General features: G+C 44.2%; 1 protein-coding gene across 6 annotated transcripts in view; it reads right to left on the reverse strand.

Moving 5' to 3' along the window:
- The window catches only part of SUCO (SUN domain containing ossification factor), a 55880-nt gene extending 38604 nt beyond the window's left edge, over positions 1-17276 (reverse strand). For 4 of the 6 annotated variants that reach the window (XM_055121443.1, XM_055121444.1, XM_055121442.1 and 1 more), the window contains exons 1-4: positions 16996-17276; positions 4105-4213; positions 2078-2188; positions 663-817 (exon numbers count right to left, since the gene is read on the reverse strand). In XM_055121443.1, coding sequence (XP_054977418.1) covers positions 663-817; positions 2078-2188; positions 4105-4213; positions 16996-17057 — 437 coding nt within the window. In that variant the 5' untranslated portion in view covers positions 17058-17276. The remainder of the gene's footprint in view (positions 1-662; positions 818-2077; positions 2189-4104; positions 4214-16995) is intronic. The other 2 variants (XM_055121446.1, XM_055121445.1) reach the window with 1 other exon arrangement.
- Between the last annotated feature and the right edge of the window lie 332 nt (positions 17277-17608).

A 17608-nucleotide genomic window follows, 5' to 3' on the forward strand; every position in this document is an offset into this window, starting at 1 on the left:
ATATATATATAGATATAGATATAGATATAGATAGAGAAAGAGATGTTAATATTAACTGACACACACATATACACATATATACATTTTCCCCCCCTTTCTTTTAAAATAGGAGCCACCCCCCAGCAGCTTGGGCCCACTCAGGGAAGCAGGCAGGTTCAATGCTCGGGTCTGGCAGTGTGACACTCGAGCCTGGATTTGCTGGGGGTCAACGAGGGTCACACCCAGGAGTGCTCAGGTAGGGGGCAACATGCTCTGGTGAACTGAACTCTCACACATGTCAAGCATGTTCTCTACCATTGGAGCTTTCTCCCAACCCTGACACAAATATCCCGACTGTGCAACACGTATGGTCCTATACATTACATATATATTAATTCATTAATATAGGACTGAGACAAGGAATTTTAATTTATTCTCTGGATTGTTGTGGAATATATTATAGATTTTCTAAATTAAGAAATCTCAAATCTACATATTCCCAAAATTTTAAATTTGACTGCAAATTTTCAAAAGAAAATGAAAGAAATGTGTCAGGTTGGGGCTATGGTTCAGTGAGAATCTCATGTCTTCCACCTATCAGGTCCAGGATTCAATCCCTAGCACAGCCAAAAAAACTAACATTATTAAACAATATTCTTTTTCTTTGCTTTGTAATAACTTACTCAAGCTTGGAGATTGGAGTGATCACTGAGGTAGATGAGCTGGAGATATTTTCAATATTTTCACTGTCCACAACTATACTGGAAGAATCTTCATGCAGATCCACTATAGGGAGTGTCTCAAGCACAGACGGATTTATCTGTTTGGGCTCCGCATTCTATTTAGAAATACAATTACAGTAAATGCTAAGATTAATAAATTACCTAACTCAATAGGATTGAATGTTTAAGTCAAAGTTTAAGTTAAGTGATAGTATAAAGAATGTTCACAGAAAATTAACTTTCATAGAAATGCCTTCTAACACTATCGCCCTAAAAATGTAGTTTCTACTGGAAAGCAGTCCAGCGCTAGGCTGAGAAGGTGGCTCAGAGGGTAAGGAATGCATGCTATGCATGTGGCATCCCATGTGGCCCTACATAGCCCTCTGACCACCACTGGGAGGACCTGTCCCAACATAAAGTGAAATACAGGCATTACACACTTTTCACGATATTACATAAACTAGGACAAAGGCACTTAGGTTTCTTCTTTCTTCTTTCCTATCAGGACCAACAAATATTTCCCTCACTGTAATCAATGCTAGTTAGTAGTTAACACAGAAATCCTCTGTAATAAGATCCTGCAACATTTGTTCTTGCCCCTGAGCAGTTGAGAATATGATGTATAATGACAAGGTATACAAAATAACATTACAACTAACACATGACTCTTGCCACTACTACAATCCTGAGTGTCTGGGTCATCTTTTACCTGTCTAAGGTATAATCTGAGTTCCACAGTATACACACTAGTGGACGAGCTCCAGTAGCACCACAGAGTTTGCTATTCCCTCTAAATGCCCATCCTGTTTGTCCAGGCTTTCATCACGGCATCACCGTTAAAACCGACTCAAGGCTGGTCCCCTCTTCTTCATTCTACACTGTCAATGTCATGCTGAGGACGATATTCTCCTGATATTCATGTTCCCCATGTCTGGCACACGGCAAACATTTAATGCATACTAAATAAATGTCCTAGGGGAGGAATGGGTGCTCAGTTCCAAGGAAAGAGAGACCACAAACTGAGAGAAAGCAGGAATTCTGAAGAGGAGGGCCATTATGGGCAGAGGGAGAAAACACAAATAACAGGCTACAAAAACATTATCCCGATATCTGAAAAACCTCCAGACTCTAAGATACATGAGTCAAAACAGAACCAAAAAGTCAGGACACTCTAATTTTACTATAAATAATTACATTTATTATTAAATCTTAACTTGCTTCAAAAGCAGTACTCCTAGCAGGCAAACAGTCTTCAGACCCAGTCGCAGAGCACGTCAAAAAGAAAAAACAACAACAATATGGTGGTCAAATGGGTTTTCAATCTTATGAAATAATTTAGAGAGCATACTATTAAAAACCAAAGCAAAATAGCTTACTTGTCCATCCACAAGGTAATCATCTTTTAATTTATGTTCTTCTGGAGGAACAGGTAAGTTTGAACCCACTTTTTCCAACAATTCAGGATTGATAGGTTCCTTTCTTTCATCCTATATTGCAACAAGAAAATGACTAACTGATAAAATTGTCTCACAACAAAAATCCTAAAGCAATAGTATAGTGCATCTCGCTATACTTTATAGTCCAAACACAAGCCTGTATGCATCTGACTCATTTTATCCCTAGCTTGCTGCGGCTTCCTACACTCTCCTCCTCACCATTACAACTTAACATGTACAATCCATGATGAACTCAAGAACCTCAGCCCATTTCTTCATAAGCACATTATAATATTGCATTATGTATTACATACTAAGACTTCAGTAAATATTTGATAAGTGAATGAATAAATGTCCATAGAATTTTTGTGTCATTGCTCTTGTCACTCACTTTGAAGTTACAATTTATGTGTTTATGTTTTTAAGTGTATTTTCTAACTTTTAAGCTTCATGGAAGCAAAGCTCACATTAATCTTTATTTATCGAAACTGGCATTGCACATAGTAAGGACCAAAATGTTTGAGGGAAAAAAGTTCCCTAAAACCCAACACTTCCATTTTTCATTGAGGAAGAATTTCTATCTAAATCTGACAAGCTGTGGGCAAAACCAAACTATTTGGGGAAAGAAACTCAACAGGCTTTCAGAGCTTGAAATGCCTGGCCCCATCAAGTAAATGCTACAAAACTCACAATTTAAATTACTCACTCAAGTATTATGCAAAAAACAAAAGCAGGTACTTAAGTATGTGTATTTACACAAACACATAACCATGCATGCACACACATACTAGCAAACAATGCAAAAAGTTTTTATGAAAAAATGATGAAGGGCAGGAGAGACAGCAGGCTAAGACAAGCTCTGCACACGGACGTGAGTTCCCATGACTCCCTGAGCCACGCCGGGAATGAGCCCTCAGCAGAGAGCTAAGAGTAGCCCCAGAGCACGACCAGGTATAGAGAAAGATCATTAATATACTAGCTATGATAATAAATTATCAATGCAATAAAATACAAATGCAGTTATTTCAAAGATGCATCTTACAAACATGTAAAGGTACCCGTGAAATATTGGGTGAGAGGCAACAATCTGCATAATGTTAAAATATGAAATTTAATAAATTAAAAACACCTAGGGGGCTGGAATGATAGTACAGTGGGTAGGGCATTTGCCTTGCACACGCCCGACCCAGAGTTCAATTCCCAGCATTTCATACATCCCCCAAGCATCGCCAGGAGCAAATCCTGAAAGCAGAGCCAGGAGGCACCCCTGTGCATCACCGGTGTGACTCAGAAAGCAAAAAAGAAAAAGAAAAACAAACAAAAAACCCACTTATTTCTACACACTGAAAGTGATCTGAACGTTTTTCTAAGAAACCGTAACTAGGATTCCTTAGGGAAATGGATAGGACACAAACTGTGAATATTTTATAGTCAGTATAATTACTGGTACAACTTAAACATGTTGGCTGATGAGGAGAAACCAAATTGAGTTGACACATAACTTTTATCATTTAAATAACAAAATGACAGATACGATTAGATTATTTAGATTCTATCCATTTCATTCAATTACATAAAACCACATAGCCACTGATACAGACCCTCTTCATCAATTCTCATTTCTAATGATCTTTCAAGCACCTGACTGGGATTTACCTTAGCAGCTCTGTTAAGAACTGAGAGCACTGAAAATAGTCATTAGTTTTCACTTCTCTGAGAAGGCACTATTTTTCTCTCTACTGCGACAACATAAGGGTGTCTGTGACATTCTAAATACAAACAGTAATAAATACCTATCTCAGAACTATCTTAATTACAAAAGTGCCTCACTGACACTTCAGATACTAGCAGGTAAAATTACAAAGTCCCATCAAGAAGTGCCATGGTATTTGAAAAACTACTTTTTTGAGAATGTTCAGGAAGTCTTAGAAAACGGACAGTCTCCAACACCAACTGGCCAAAAGTACCTTTTTCTGGAACTGTACATCTTCATTTTCGAGTGCACAACTGTCATCTTGAGGGTAATAAGACGAAGCTGCAGAACTTTCTTTACCACATACATGCCAACTGGGAAGCCTGTAAAACATTCACCATCACCATCACCAAAAAGAAGGAAGGAAGGAAGAGGTGTTAAGCTAGCATATTCCTGACTACACGATAAAATGTGAGGCGATAAAAACGGATGGAGGGTTCCAATCCTACTTCCCTTGAAAACTGAAGAATTCAATGATGAAGACGGGGTTTTTACTCAGTCCTTGGAAAAACTTACTACTTTCATCACCATCCTAAGTAAGACTTGATGAATTTCTTGGAAGTAAAAGGGGAAGATTTTACAATAGGATTATCTTATCTGATAATTATCACAGGAAAAAAAATTGTCAAAAGTTAACCCCCTCAGAGTATCAGGTGCCAGTGGTAATCTAAACCAAAGATGCCCCAAATGATTTGGCCTATCGCCCCTTTCCAGGAAAAATATGCAGTATCCTTCCTGGATATCTACCTCCTTTATAAAAAAAAAAACCAAAAAACTGAAGGTGCCCCCACCATCCCCCAAAATACCCTGGGAGGAAAGTGGTGGTTACTGTCCACTTAGGAAAATGTTCCATTACCAACCATTTCAGAACAGATAATTCAAACTATTTCCAAACAGATTAAAAAAAAAAAAAAAAGACTACCCAAACTACTTCAATCACTGTATCACTGTCATCCCGTTGTTCATTGATTTGCTCGAGCGGGCGCCAATAACATCTCCATTTGCCCCTGTAGCATGCTACTGTAGCCCGATGGCATATCGGGGGGCTCTTTCAGGATCAGGGGAATGAGGACCATCGTTGTTACTGTTTTTGGTATATCGAGTACACCACGGGTAGCTTGCCAGGCTCTGCCGTGTGGGATATATATATATTTTTTGAGATACATATATATACCAAACTAAAAGCAGAAAAAAATCACCTACCAATTATTTTTATATAAGGAATCATAACAGTGCTATCAAACATTAACAAAGCTCACATATGTGCAAGTACTACTTATTTAAATCAGACACAAAATGTCACTAAGAAATTTGTAATATTGATAAAGATAGACTGATTATAAGTATATGGACTCCTAACAATTATAACTTCAACAACCACTAATAACGCTACTGGTAGAGGCAGAATAACAAAATATTATGAATTGCTGTCTTAAACTACCTCTTACAAAATGGATAAGAACTAAGGATACTGTCACTGTCACTCTCATCCCGTTGCTCATCGATTTGCTCAAGCGGGCACCAGTAACATCTCCACTGTGAGACTTGTTACTGTTTTTGGCATATCGAATATGCCATGGGGAGCTTGCCAGGCTCTGCCATGCGGGCAAGATACTCTCGGTAGCTTGCCGGGCCCTCTGAGAGGAGCAGAGGAATCGAACCCGGGTCATCTGTGTGCAAGGCAAATGCCCTACCGCTGTGCTATCGCTCCAGCCCAACTAAGAATACATAACGTTTATATTACATGAACTATTTTGACTAAACTACCAGAACTTCATAAAAAATACAAATAATTATTTTCAATCACACCTGGGTTTTTTCCAAATAATGACCCTTTATAAGCTGGAGAGTCACTTTTAGTCTTCAGTGTTTTGAAGAATTTTGAAGAATTTTAGTCTTCAAACACTAAAATTCCAAAGAATCCAGATATAATACCCTCGACACCTCAACAAAATTCAAAGCAACCAAAAACTCTAACATCCTTAACACTAGAAACAATAAAATCTGCAACAGAATAATTCTGATTAAAGATGAAACAATGAAGACTATTAGGAATCATTACTGTAAAAGTCCACAAGTCCCAAATAGATGGCAGCACAAAAGATCAACCAGAAAATAACTAACGGGCCTTGTCCCTCTCCAGCTCACTTGGGAACGAATTCTGAAACTAGAGCTAATCTGTACCATTAAAAAGAGTGGGGAAAAGTAGAGATCCAAGAGGTAAGAGGTAAGGTAAAGATATAAAGACAGAAATCACTGGGGAAAAGGCAAAAGATTAACAAAAGAGCTGGCGAGAGGGGCCTGAGAGACAGGATACTAGAAGAGTATTTGCCTTCCATATGGCCAACCCAGAATTCGATCCCTGGTATCCCATACAGTTCCAGAAACAGCCAGGAGTGATTTCTGAGTGCAGAGCCAGGAGTAACCCCTGAGCATCACCAAATGGAGTCCAAAAATCAAAAACAAAAAAAGAGCTGGAGAGGGAATACAACAGGGAGGGCACTTGCCTTGCCCAAGACGTCAGGTTGTAGGTTTGATCCCCTACAACCCATCTGGTCCCCTGAGCACCACCAGGAGTGATCCCTGGGCACAGAGCCAGGAATAAGTCCTGAGCGCCACGGGGTGTGTGTCCCCACCACCACCACCACTCAAAAAAGGATTAAGAAAACCACATTTAAGTTGTCAGAAGAAGTAACAGAAGATGAACAAAAGAGCTGGTGATGCAAATAGAACAAAAACAGCCAGTCACAAACTCTCTAAGTTATAAAGCATCATACACTTATATGAGCAGGAACATATCTGAAAACACAGACATGAAAGATGTTTCCAGGAAAGCAGCAGAACTGGCACAAACATCTTGCTGAGAACTAAGGCTGACTGTGGGCAGGGTAGTGAGGAAGATGGAAAATGGGAACGGGGCGTACAACAGGGTCTAATCGCGTATCCTTTTCTTACTATGAATAAATCAACTATTCATAGCCTAAAAAAAATGTTTTGGTAGATTAATCAACACCACACATATGTATAACAGGAAATCCCAGTCTGGTTTGTTTTTCCGGTTTTATGTGAAAATAATTTCAAAATTTCAAAATAATTGCCAGCATAGTACAAATTCCCCCAGACTGCTCCACAGATCAGCCTACTGCAGGACACTCTTTGTTTAATTATTTCAGGGCACTCACTTCCCCACCCATGGGACTTCTCACTAAATATCTTGTAATATTTCCATAGAATAAAGACATGTTGATATGTAACCAGAGAAGAGTGGTCAACTCCAGCACATTACACGAACACAAAAAAATGTATCTTTCAATTTTGTCAACTACCCCACTGGTGTCCTACAGCATCCCTCCCAGGCCTAAGGACAGGACCCAGTGGGAATTATACCCTGAGTGTCACTAGTTTCCTCAGCAGCTCTTTAACCTGAAATCTTTCCTGGGCCATTTACTTTTAAAAAGTAATGTGGCCCTCATGTTTCATTATGACTACACTAGTTACCTATATATTTTCCTGGCCAGAATTCTACCTAAGTGATGCTGTCTTTCTCTAGAAAATATACCCAGAAATACACAATATCCATCAGTTTTAGCACTTGTGATTCCATTCTGAAGTTCTTCTCAAGAAATGAAATCTAGGGGCTGGAGTAATAGTACAGTGGGTAGGGCATTTGACTTGCACTCGGCCAACCCATATTCAATTCCCAGCATCCCATATGGTCCCCTGAGCACCAACAGGGGTAAATCCTGAATGCAGAGCCAGGAGTAACCCCTGTGCATCACCGGGTGTGACCCAAAAAGCAAAAAAAAAATAATAATAATAATAATGAAATCTATGGGGCCAGAGAGACCGTCCAAGTAGTAGGCAGATTACGTGCCTGGCATATACACAAGGCCCATAGTTTAATCCCCAGCACCTGATTCCCCCTTCCACCCAACTCCCATCAGAAATGCCAGGTGTGACCCCATTTTAAAATGTTTTTAAAAACTGCAGAAAATAAATGAAACCTAGTTACTTAAAAGCTGTCTACAAAAAGACCTCCAGCAGCTTTTATTCCTCATAAACAAAAACTGGAAGCAGCCCAGAGGTCTAACAGAATAAACAAACTCTAATATATTCAGACAATGTGCTACTTCTCACAACAATAAAAAAAATCTGAAACCTCTTATATTGCAGACCATTCAAAAAACCTCCTTAAAGCTCACCCCTCCTTTCACTTCCCATCAGGGTTATCATTTGAGCCCTTAACTACCCACAGAGGTTCCCATGTCAAAAATTCTCTCACGAATGAGCTAAAGAACTCTCATCTAGCAAAAAAAAAAAAGAAGAAGAAGAAGGGGCTGGAGCGATAGCACAGCCGGTAGGGCGTTTGCCTTGCAGGAGGCCAACCCGGGTTCGATTCCCAGCATCCCATAGGGTCCCCTGAGCACTGCCAGGAGTAATTCCTGAGTGCAGAGCCAGGAGTAACCCCTGTGCATCACCGGGTAGGACCCAAAAGGCAAAAAAAAAAGCAAAAAAAAAAAAAAAAAAGAACTCTCATCTAAGTCTTAACAGCACCAAAGCCTGAATTTCCATGCGCCTGGAAAGCTCTTGGATGGTTCACTCACCTCCAAACACAGGTACTTCTTTCAACTCTGCAACTCTTTCATTTTGTTATGAAAACCTCCAATTCTTGTAGTTCTCCCCAAATTAGAGAAAAAATTTTCAACTTTATTTCAACTTTATTTCAGATTCATAAATTCAGACCCAAGAATATATTATCACACAACAAGCTCCAGGAAACAGCTGCACAGCACACGGCATACAAGACACTGAGAGACGAAAGGGACACTAAAGATAAAGAACTAGACACAGACTCAAATCCAAACCCTTTGAATCTAAATCCAATACTAGGCCATGCTACACTGACAGTTTATCAATCTATAACCAATCAAAGCAATCACTTCCTCAAATCTCTGCTCAATGCTTAATTAATAATCTATTGCCAACCTAAGGCCTTGTTACGGCAAAACCCAACTATTTCAATTGCTTTAGTATTCACCCTCTCCCAGTCTCTCTCTTCTGAGATCAATTTAATAAAATGATGTCAAAATGACTGTTTTTTAAATGACATTTTCAAACACCAACTTTTCTTGCTGGATCTTTACTGTCTTAAAATGATCTGGCTTAAGTTACAAAACCAATCACAATTTCCAGAATATATCTTTTGTTTCCTAGTTACACTTATCTTATTATTTCAAGAACATTATCTTCATTCATAACTCATTCTGCTTGATATTCAAGTACTACCTGATTTGTGCATGCAGCAAACTGGGAAAAGGCCATTATTCATAGTAACAGCATTAGGACTTCATTATGTGAAGCGCCTTCATAGAAGCAAAGCTTCTAAAACACAGGTCACTCTTTAAACGCAAGTCAGATCTTCCCTGATAACGCCAGTCCTAATCTTCCCATTCTTTAAGCACGTACTAAATAATTCAACTTTCTGCATCATTTACTGTATGTTCAAATAAGATTATCTTAAGATGTTAGAAGTATATATATAAAAAAACCCCTCAGAATTCATTTATTTTAGCAGTCATAACTGGAATGCACAAAAGAATATTCTAAACTTACTGAGACAGAGTCTCCAGGAAAGCATACGAGTCCTACGTTTGTACTTTTTAAGGCTCATGAATAATCCTAAAACCCACTCCAAGTTACACCAACCCAGTCAGCCCCACTTTCCCAAAAGGAAGGTAGGTGTTGGGACTTTTAGTTTTATCACCTGCTAATTCTACCTGCATCCATTCCAATAATCCTAGAGGCTTTTACAAAACACATTCAGTTCATCTGAAAACAATTTAAAGTATATTAGAAATAACTTATTCCCCACTTTTATTGGACACGAGTTCAAGTTTTACACGAAGACTCTGTACATTCTTGTCACATCAGAGCTGCTTTCAGACATCTATTGGAAAACTTCATCTCATTTGTCTAAGTGCCCTGACACTATTGGAAAAAACCAATAGTTCCCTATAAGAGCCAGGCACTGTCTGAAATGTGTAGACTAGAGGTAAACGCTTCAAGTTTTCGACAGTTTAATTCCACAAGAGATACTGTTTTTTAAAACAGATATAACTGAAGCTAATACTGTCTTAGCTTCAGGTGACTAATATGATGATATAATATTTATATATGACAAAATAATCACTGTTTATTAAGTTAATATGCATCACCACCCAGTGACAAATTTTTGTGTGACGAGAACCTTTACACTCTCAGCAACTTTCAAAACTACATTATGGTATCATTAACTGCAGTCACCATGCTGAACATCACACTTAACACTCTGATGAACATTTAGTCATCAGGGAAAAGAAACTCACCCGAAGTCTTACAAGACAACCAGAAAGCGGCAGAGCTGAATATTTCTGATTAACAGCACAAACAACTCCTTATCAACATTCTGATGTACGGTAGTCAATACCTTAACTTTCCCCCCCAAAATTACTGTTTTGCCACACATGGCTTACTCCTGGCTCTGTGCTCGTTCAGGTATCATTCTTGGTGCAGACCATATCGCGTGATGGGAACTGAACCCTGGTCAACTGGACGCAAGGCAAGCATCCTACCTACCCTGTGCTCTCTGTCTGGCCCCAACTATCCTTTTAATGAAAGCAAAAAAGATACCATTAACAGCTTAAATTGTCTCGTGCACTTTTTATAATTATGTAACTCCTGTTAGCAATATACTAAGATGCTAATATCATGTAACCTATAAATAAGCCTGCACCTACCAAAGGTGCAAGCATGAGGATTCAATGATTCCTCATCTGCCAGTGTTTCCGATGATCACTGACAGTAATCCCATCTGTCAGTGTTTCAGATGGGCATATCTGCTAAGTCACAAATCAAGGTCCTCCACTTTGGGGAAAAGCCTTCTTTGGGGTGGGGAGTGGTACTATAAAGCTGCACGGTGGATCCCTAAGAGATGTGTAAGTATTAATTCCTGAATCCATTACCTTCCACTGTAAAAGGCCTTTGCAGTTGTGATTAAGGATTTTGAGATGGGGAGATAATCCTGGATTGTCTGGGTGGGCACAAAGGAATCACAACAGTCTCTATAAAAGGAGGCAGGAATCAAGAGTCAGCAGCAGATGTGAGGAGTAAAACAAGATGTGGGAATGATACAGGAAGGAGTCGGAGGAAGCGGACAGGTGAAAAGAAGGAAAGCTGAAAACACTAATAGAATTCAAAGCCACAAAAACTTCTTACTCCAGAGCCTCAAAAGCCAGTCCTGCGGGCACCCTGACTTTAGGCCAGTTCAATTTATCTCAGAAAGCCAGAGAGACAGCAGAGAGGTTAAGGCACATGCTAGGTCCCTGGCACCACCTGGTCCCCCAAGCACTGCGGAGTGAGCCTTGGAGGCCACCAGTACGACCAGCAAAAGCCCCAAAAGCCCGCATTTGTGATCCGCAAGCCCCACTGGTACAATTACCTGAGCATCACCGAGTGCCTCCCAGGCGTCCTGAGCACTTCCTGGGAGACACACAGACACAAGAAGTAGTCGGCCAGACAGACAGTATGACGATCCAGGTGCTCATTCGACACTGGTTCGAATCCCAGGACCACACCAAAGTCATTCCTGAGCAAAGAGCCACCCCCGCCAAGAGAAGCTTATTTTGGACTTCTCCTAACCAGAACTAAGATAATAAATGTGTATTTTCATCCACTAATTATTTTACGTGTTATATACTGGTCACGCAGGAAATCAGAGGTGATTAGCATAGGGGTGACGGTGCTTGCTAAGCACGCAGCGGAGCACAGTTCAATCCCTATCACAAGGTCCCCTGGGCGTTTCCGAGTGCAGCCCTGGAAGCCCCAGCACCAGTGCAGAGGCCCTCCTGGCAATCAGCACCACAGGGGCCTCACACAGAAACAGTGCTCTGAGAGACCAGAATCAGAGTGCCCACCGGGTCCCCGATTTAAAACAAAAGGGGGTGGGGGCAGAGAGACAGCACAGCGGTAACATGCTTGCCTTGCATGCGGCCAATCCGGGTGTGATTCCCAGAGCCACACACGGTCCTGAGCCCCAACAGGAGTGACTCCTGAACACAGCGCCGGGAAAAAGCCCTGAGCCCTGCCAGGTGCGTCCCCCAAACAAACAAGCAAACAAAATGAGGAAATGAATGTGAGGGCTTCAACAGGATATAGAAGTATCACTGCTAGAGCCAGGATAGGGTTGGTCACCCTATTTTTAGGCTTTCAATCTCTAACAACTCCTGTTACATAATAGTCAGGAGGAAAAAAACCTTTGCTGAATGATTTTACAAAGAAATATATAGAAAACACAACACCACACCCTTGCGCTCACAAAAATGGGTCACGGGTATTATACTACTTCATCCTCCCACTTTTAGGGTAGCAGAATTAGGCGTTCAAAGACATTACATAAGAGGTCCGAGGGTGCATAGTAAGTGATGGAGCCTATCACACAGGCCCTCAGCCCTGTGGTCAAAGGGCAGCGAGAACCAGGAGCCAGTGCTACGATTCACACTTCCTGGGTTCAAACAAAGCTTAATAGCTGCTGAATCTTAGTCACTTAACTAAGTGACTTTTCCACTTCCTCAGCTATTAAATGCAAAATGAGGTTAACAGTAACACTTAAAAAGGGTGTATGAAAATGAAGACTTAACATGTATACAGCACACACCATAAACTAGATAAAATGAAAGATGACGACAAATTGAGGGGAGGAGTATTAGGTCATACCTAGCAGTACTTAGGAACTACTCCAGGCTCTTTCATCAATCAGGGGTGGTGGCTCTAGGTGGTGCTAGAAATCAAACCAAGATGGGTCCTTATACTCTCTCTCCAACCGACAATAAATTATTACATATTATTCTACGGTGCAGCTAAAGAATGCAAAAGGGGAAAATAGCAACTAGAATAAAGAAGATGGATACGATGGGCTTCCATATAAGTAATCTAAGTCTAAAATTCTAGGCCAGCAGAGAGCAAAAAGGGCAGCGACATGGGTTCAAGCCAAGGCAACTCACTGGGTCATCAGAGCATGGCCAGGAGTGATCCCTGGACAGTCAGGAGGAAAGCCTTGAGCACCAACAAGTAAGCCCTCTCCCTTCCCCCACACACACACCAAAAAGGAAAAGAAAAAAAAAGCCTTTATGCTAGAAAGACAAAAGGACAGGACAGACATAATCAAGATCTATAAAAATGAGACATATCAAATGGTGACAAAATTCGGTAACATCAGTAGTCTGAGGGAGGGGAATCTTAGAAACTAGAATACAGCAGTATAATTATGTAATATTCACAAATCTACAAAAGAGTTGGGGAAAAATGGAACACAAAGTTTGGTGACAATTTTGTGACAAAACAGACCACAAAGGCTATTAAAAGGTGCTGACCAGCTCTTTCTCTAAAGCTCCTGCCTATCTACAGTGTTTTCAGACGCCCAGCCAGGTCAGTGATAGGGAATGGAGGGACCAGATTAAACGTACGTACCAAGAGTCAGAGCTGTATTCAAAATAGTGCGTTGAGTAATTTTAATATTTGAACTTCTCAAGGACGATAAATCTCAAGAGATACGATGGTCTTTGCCAATCACCAGCAAAAAACACTCGTTCAAAATCTCATTACCACCCTTCCCAAAAAATCTCCAGCCTAAATACCCTGCTCTAATGCCTTTTCATCACTGTATCACTATCATCCTGTTGCTCGACTTGCTCGAGCAGGCAACAGTAACGTCTCCACCGTGAGACTTGTTGTGACTGCATTTGGCATATTGAATATGCCATGGGGAGCTTGCCAGCTCTGCAGGCCGGATACTCTCCATAGCTTGCCAGGCTCTCTGATAGGGGCGCGGAGGAATCGAACCCGGGTTGGCCCGAGCAAGGCGAACTCCCTACCCGCTGCGCTATGCCTTTTCATAATTTCTAAATAATCTAGAAAGAATAATCTAAATATCCCTGAATATGGCAGGCCAAATATACCTAAAACAGTTTCAACCCAACAATTTGTTAAGCTAAACAGTCTTAGATGTTTCACCCTCTTAACCTCAACATCCATTTTCCACCGTGGGAGACAAAAAACTACTGATCTTTATGACGACTACTTCTAACACTAGACTAATTCTCTTTTCCCCTGTAACAAGTAAGGGGTTTTTATCCTCGCTAATGGATAAAGTTGAGAAACCACAATGAGGTCAAAAGAAAAGGCAGAAATTACAGTGTAGACCCCTGGTTAATGTAAATCCACTAGTTTTAAGAATCACATTGTAATGTTAGATTTCATCTCTACCAAGTAAAAATAAAAGATGTTTTAGGGGCACGAACATACAAACAGGTAAGTCCTAGAGAACTAACACAGAACAGTGAATCGGAGGACAGTATTCTAACCATCATGTCAAACTTGCTGAGAGACTAGATCTTAACTATTCCCACCACATAATACGAGACCAGACAGAAGTGATACCTAAAGCTATAAAGGCAGTCCTATTGCAATAGTCAAATGTTTCAAATCCACATTATCAAACTTACATTTGATAAGTTGCACACCTTAGAGTTACAAAATTTAGATTCAAATTTCCAGTGGAAAAATTCAGACACAGCAGTATGTTTCAAAGCTGAATGAAAAGTGCAGATGTCAATGATTTCAGAAAGTGCTGATGAAGAGTGAGTAGGTCTAACCTGGCAAGAGAGGTGATCAGCAAACTGGGCAAGCCCCCCAGGAAGAGGTGACCACTGACGCAACCCAAATTTAAAGTGGCAGGCGTGGAATGCTTCCTTGTGGGTACCCAACCCTTACTAAAAGGGAGAAAATTGGGGAGTGGGGGTGGCACTGACCTAATTCAAAGGATTTGGAATGAGAAATAAGTTTGACTTTCAATAAAGTGCTTTGTAAAACTCCTGTCGCACTTTCCATCAAAATTCCTCAGCCCCACCAGGGTTTGCTCGTCCCCTTATGTATTAATCATTTGATAAGAGAAATTAGTCTGATTTGGGCGACTTTGGAATCCCACTGGAGCCCTGTTTGGAAAAGGGGGTGGGGAAAGAAAAAAGAAACAAACAGCAACAAAAAAACCCAAGCACACAAAACTGCCCTCTGAGGAAGTAAGCTGAACTTTTCAAGAATCTTTCTTTTATCTCGGCTATTTTAGCACCTCCACCTGCAAATCATTCGGTGGGAGAAGCCTCCTTCGGTCTCAGCCAGGGGTCTGCAGAGCCCACCTGGGCCTGCGTGTGTGTGTGTGTGTGTGTGTGTGTGTGGATGGGGGGAGGGGAACACGACTGGTCTCGGGGGATCCCGAGTCAATCTGGGCCCCCACAATCTCTCCGCGCCCTCCCCCAAGCCCAAAGAGCATGCCACGCTGGGGGAACGAGAAAGACAAAAATAAATACAAATAAATAAAAATGAAACTGCGGCGCCGGGAGAGGGGGGCGGGGGTTGGGGGAGTATGGGGGGAAGAAACTCTTGCGGGGACGCCTCCTAAACTCCCAGCACCTGCCCGGGGGAGAAGCAGCTTCACAGCACACAGCACCGCGCCTCCGCACGCACACCCGACAGCCAGATACACAGACACACGCAGAGACATACACAGACACAGACACACACACACACACACACACACACACACACAGATACACACACACTAAAGTTTCCCTGACAAGCTGCTCCTCGCGGATGTCGCCCATCACACAGACACACACACTCACACACAGACACGGACACTTACACACACACACAAAGTTTTCCTGCCAAGAGCTCCTGGCGGCAGTCGCCCGTCTCACACACACAGACACACAGACACACAAAGATTCCCCGCCATGAGCCCGTCGCAGCGGTCGCCTGTCACACACACAGACACACACAGAACACAGATACACACACAGACACTCAAAGTTTCCCCGCCAAGAGCCTGTCGTGGCGGCCGCCCGTCACACACACGCACACAAACACACACACACGCACGCACAGATACACACTGTAAGTTTCCCCGCCAAGAGCCCCTCGCAGCAGTAGCCTGTCACACACACAGACACACACGGAACACAGACACACAAAGTTTCCCCGCCAAGAGCCCCTCGCGGCGGTCGCCTGTCACACACACAGACACACATACTCAAACAGACACACAGACACTAAGTTTCCCCGCTAAGAGTCCGTCGCGACAGTCGCCCATCACACACAGACACACACGGACACACACACAGACACACAAAGTTTCCCCGCTAAGAGCCCGTCGCACACAGACACAAACACACTCACACAGAGACACACACACAGATACACTCTAAGTTTCCCCGCCAAGAGCCCTTGCGGTGGTGGCCCGTCACACACACACACACACACACACACACACACACACACAAAGTTTCCCTAAGAGCCGTCGCGGCGGCCGCCCGTCGCAAACACAGACACAAACACACACACACACGCACACACACACACACACAGACACTAAGTTTCCCCGCCAAGAGCCCGTCGCGGCGGCTGCCCGTCGCACACAGAGACATACACAAACACACACAGAACACAGACACACACACTAAGTTTCCCCGCCAAGAGTCCCTCGCGGCATTCGCCCGTCACACACATAGACACACACCGACACAGTTTCCCCGCCAAGAGCCCGTCGCGGCGGCCGCTCGTCGCACACACAAACACACACACACACACACACACACACACAGATACACTCTAAGTTTCCCCGCCAAGAGCCCCTCGCGGCAGTCGCCCGTCACACAACAGGACACACACACACAGATACACTCTACGTTTCCCCGCCAAGAGCCCATCGCGGCGGTCTCCCGTCACACACCCAGACACACACAGAACAGACAGACAGACAGACACACAAAGTTTCCCCGCCAAGAGCCCGTCGCACACACACAAACACACACACAGATACACACACTCTCCGTTTCCCCGCCAAGAGCCCCTCGCGGCGGTCGCCCGTCCCGGAGCGCTCGCCGGCGTGTGAGGGGGCGGCCGGCGACACCTGCCGGGCGAGGGGACCCCGCGCCCCCCCCACCCGGCCCCCGCCCCCGCGCCGCGGCCCCCCGCCCCCCGCCGGGGGTGTGCCGGCCGCCCCCGCCCCACGCACCAGACGAGCGAGCACAGGAAGAGGCAGGAGGCCAGCGCCAGCGCCCGCCGGTGCTTCTTCATCGTCTCCTCAGGCTGCCCCTGGCCGGGCGGCGCCGCATCGTCCCGGCAGCCGCCGCCAAGATGGAGGAGCCGGCGCGGGAGGCCGCGAGCGAGCGAGGCGAGGCCGCCGGCGCGCCCGGCCCTCAGCGGCGCCGCGCGGGGCGCCTCACAGGCACAGTCCCGGGAGCGCGGCCCCCGCTGCCGCCGGCCCGTCCGCGCCCGCCGCCTCCGGCCGCCCCATCGCCCCGCGGCCCGCCCCGCCTCCCGCGCCGTGCTCGCCGCCGACCAACGGCCGCGGCCGCCCCGCCTCGCCTCAGCCAATGGACGGCCGCGCCGCGCCACCTCACACAGCGCTGAGCTGGAAGCGAGCGCGTCACCCACGTCCCGCCGCCCCGCCAATCCCCGCCCCCCGCGCGCCGGCCACGCCCCCGCCGCCCGCCACGGCCCGGCCGCGCGCCCGCCGCGCGCGCGCGCCTCGCGAGAGCCCGCCGGCCCCGCCCCGCCCCGTCCCGCCCCGCGAGGGCCCGGCCGGGACACGGGAGCGGAAGCTGGGCCCCGCTTCCGGCCCAGAG

The sequence above is a fragment of the Sorex araneus genome, chromosome X (genome assembly GCF_027595985.1).
Source record: "Sorex araneus isolate mSorAra2 chromosome X, mSorAra2.pri, whole genome shotgun sequence".
NCBI lineage: Eukaryota > Metazoa > Chordata > Mammalia > Eulipotyphla > Soricidae > Sorex > Sorex araneus.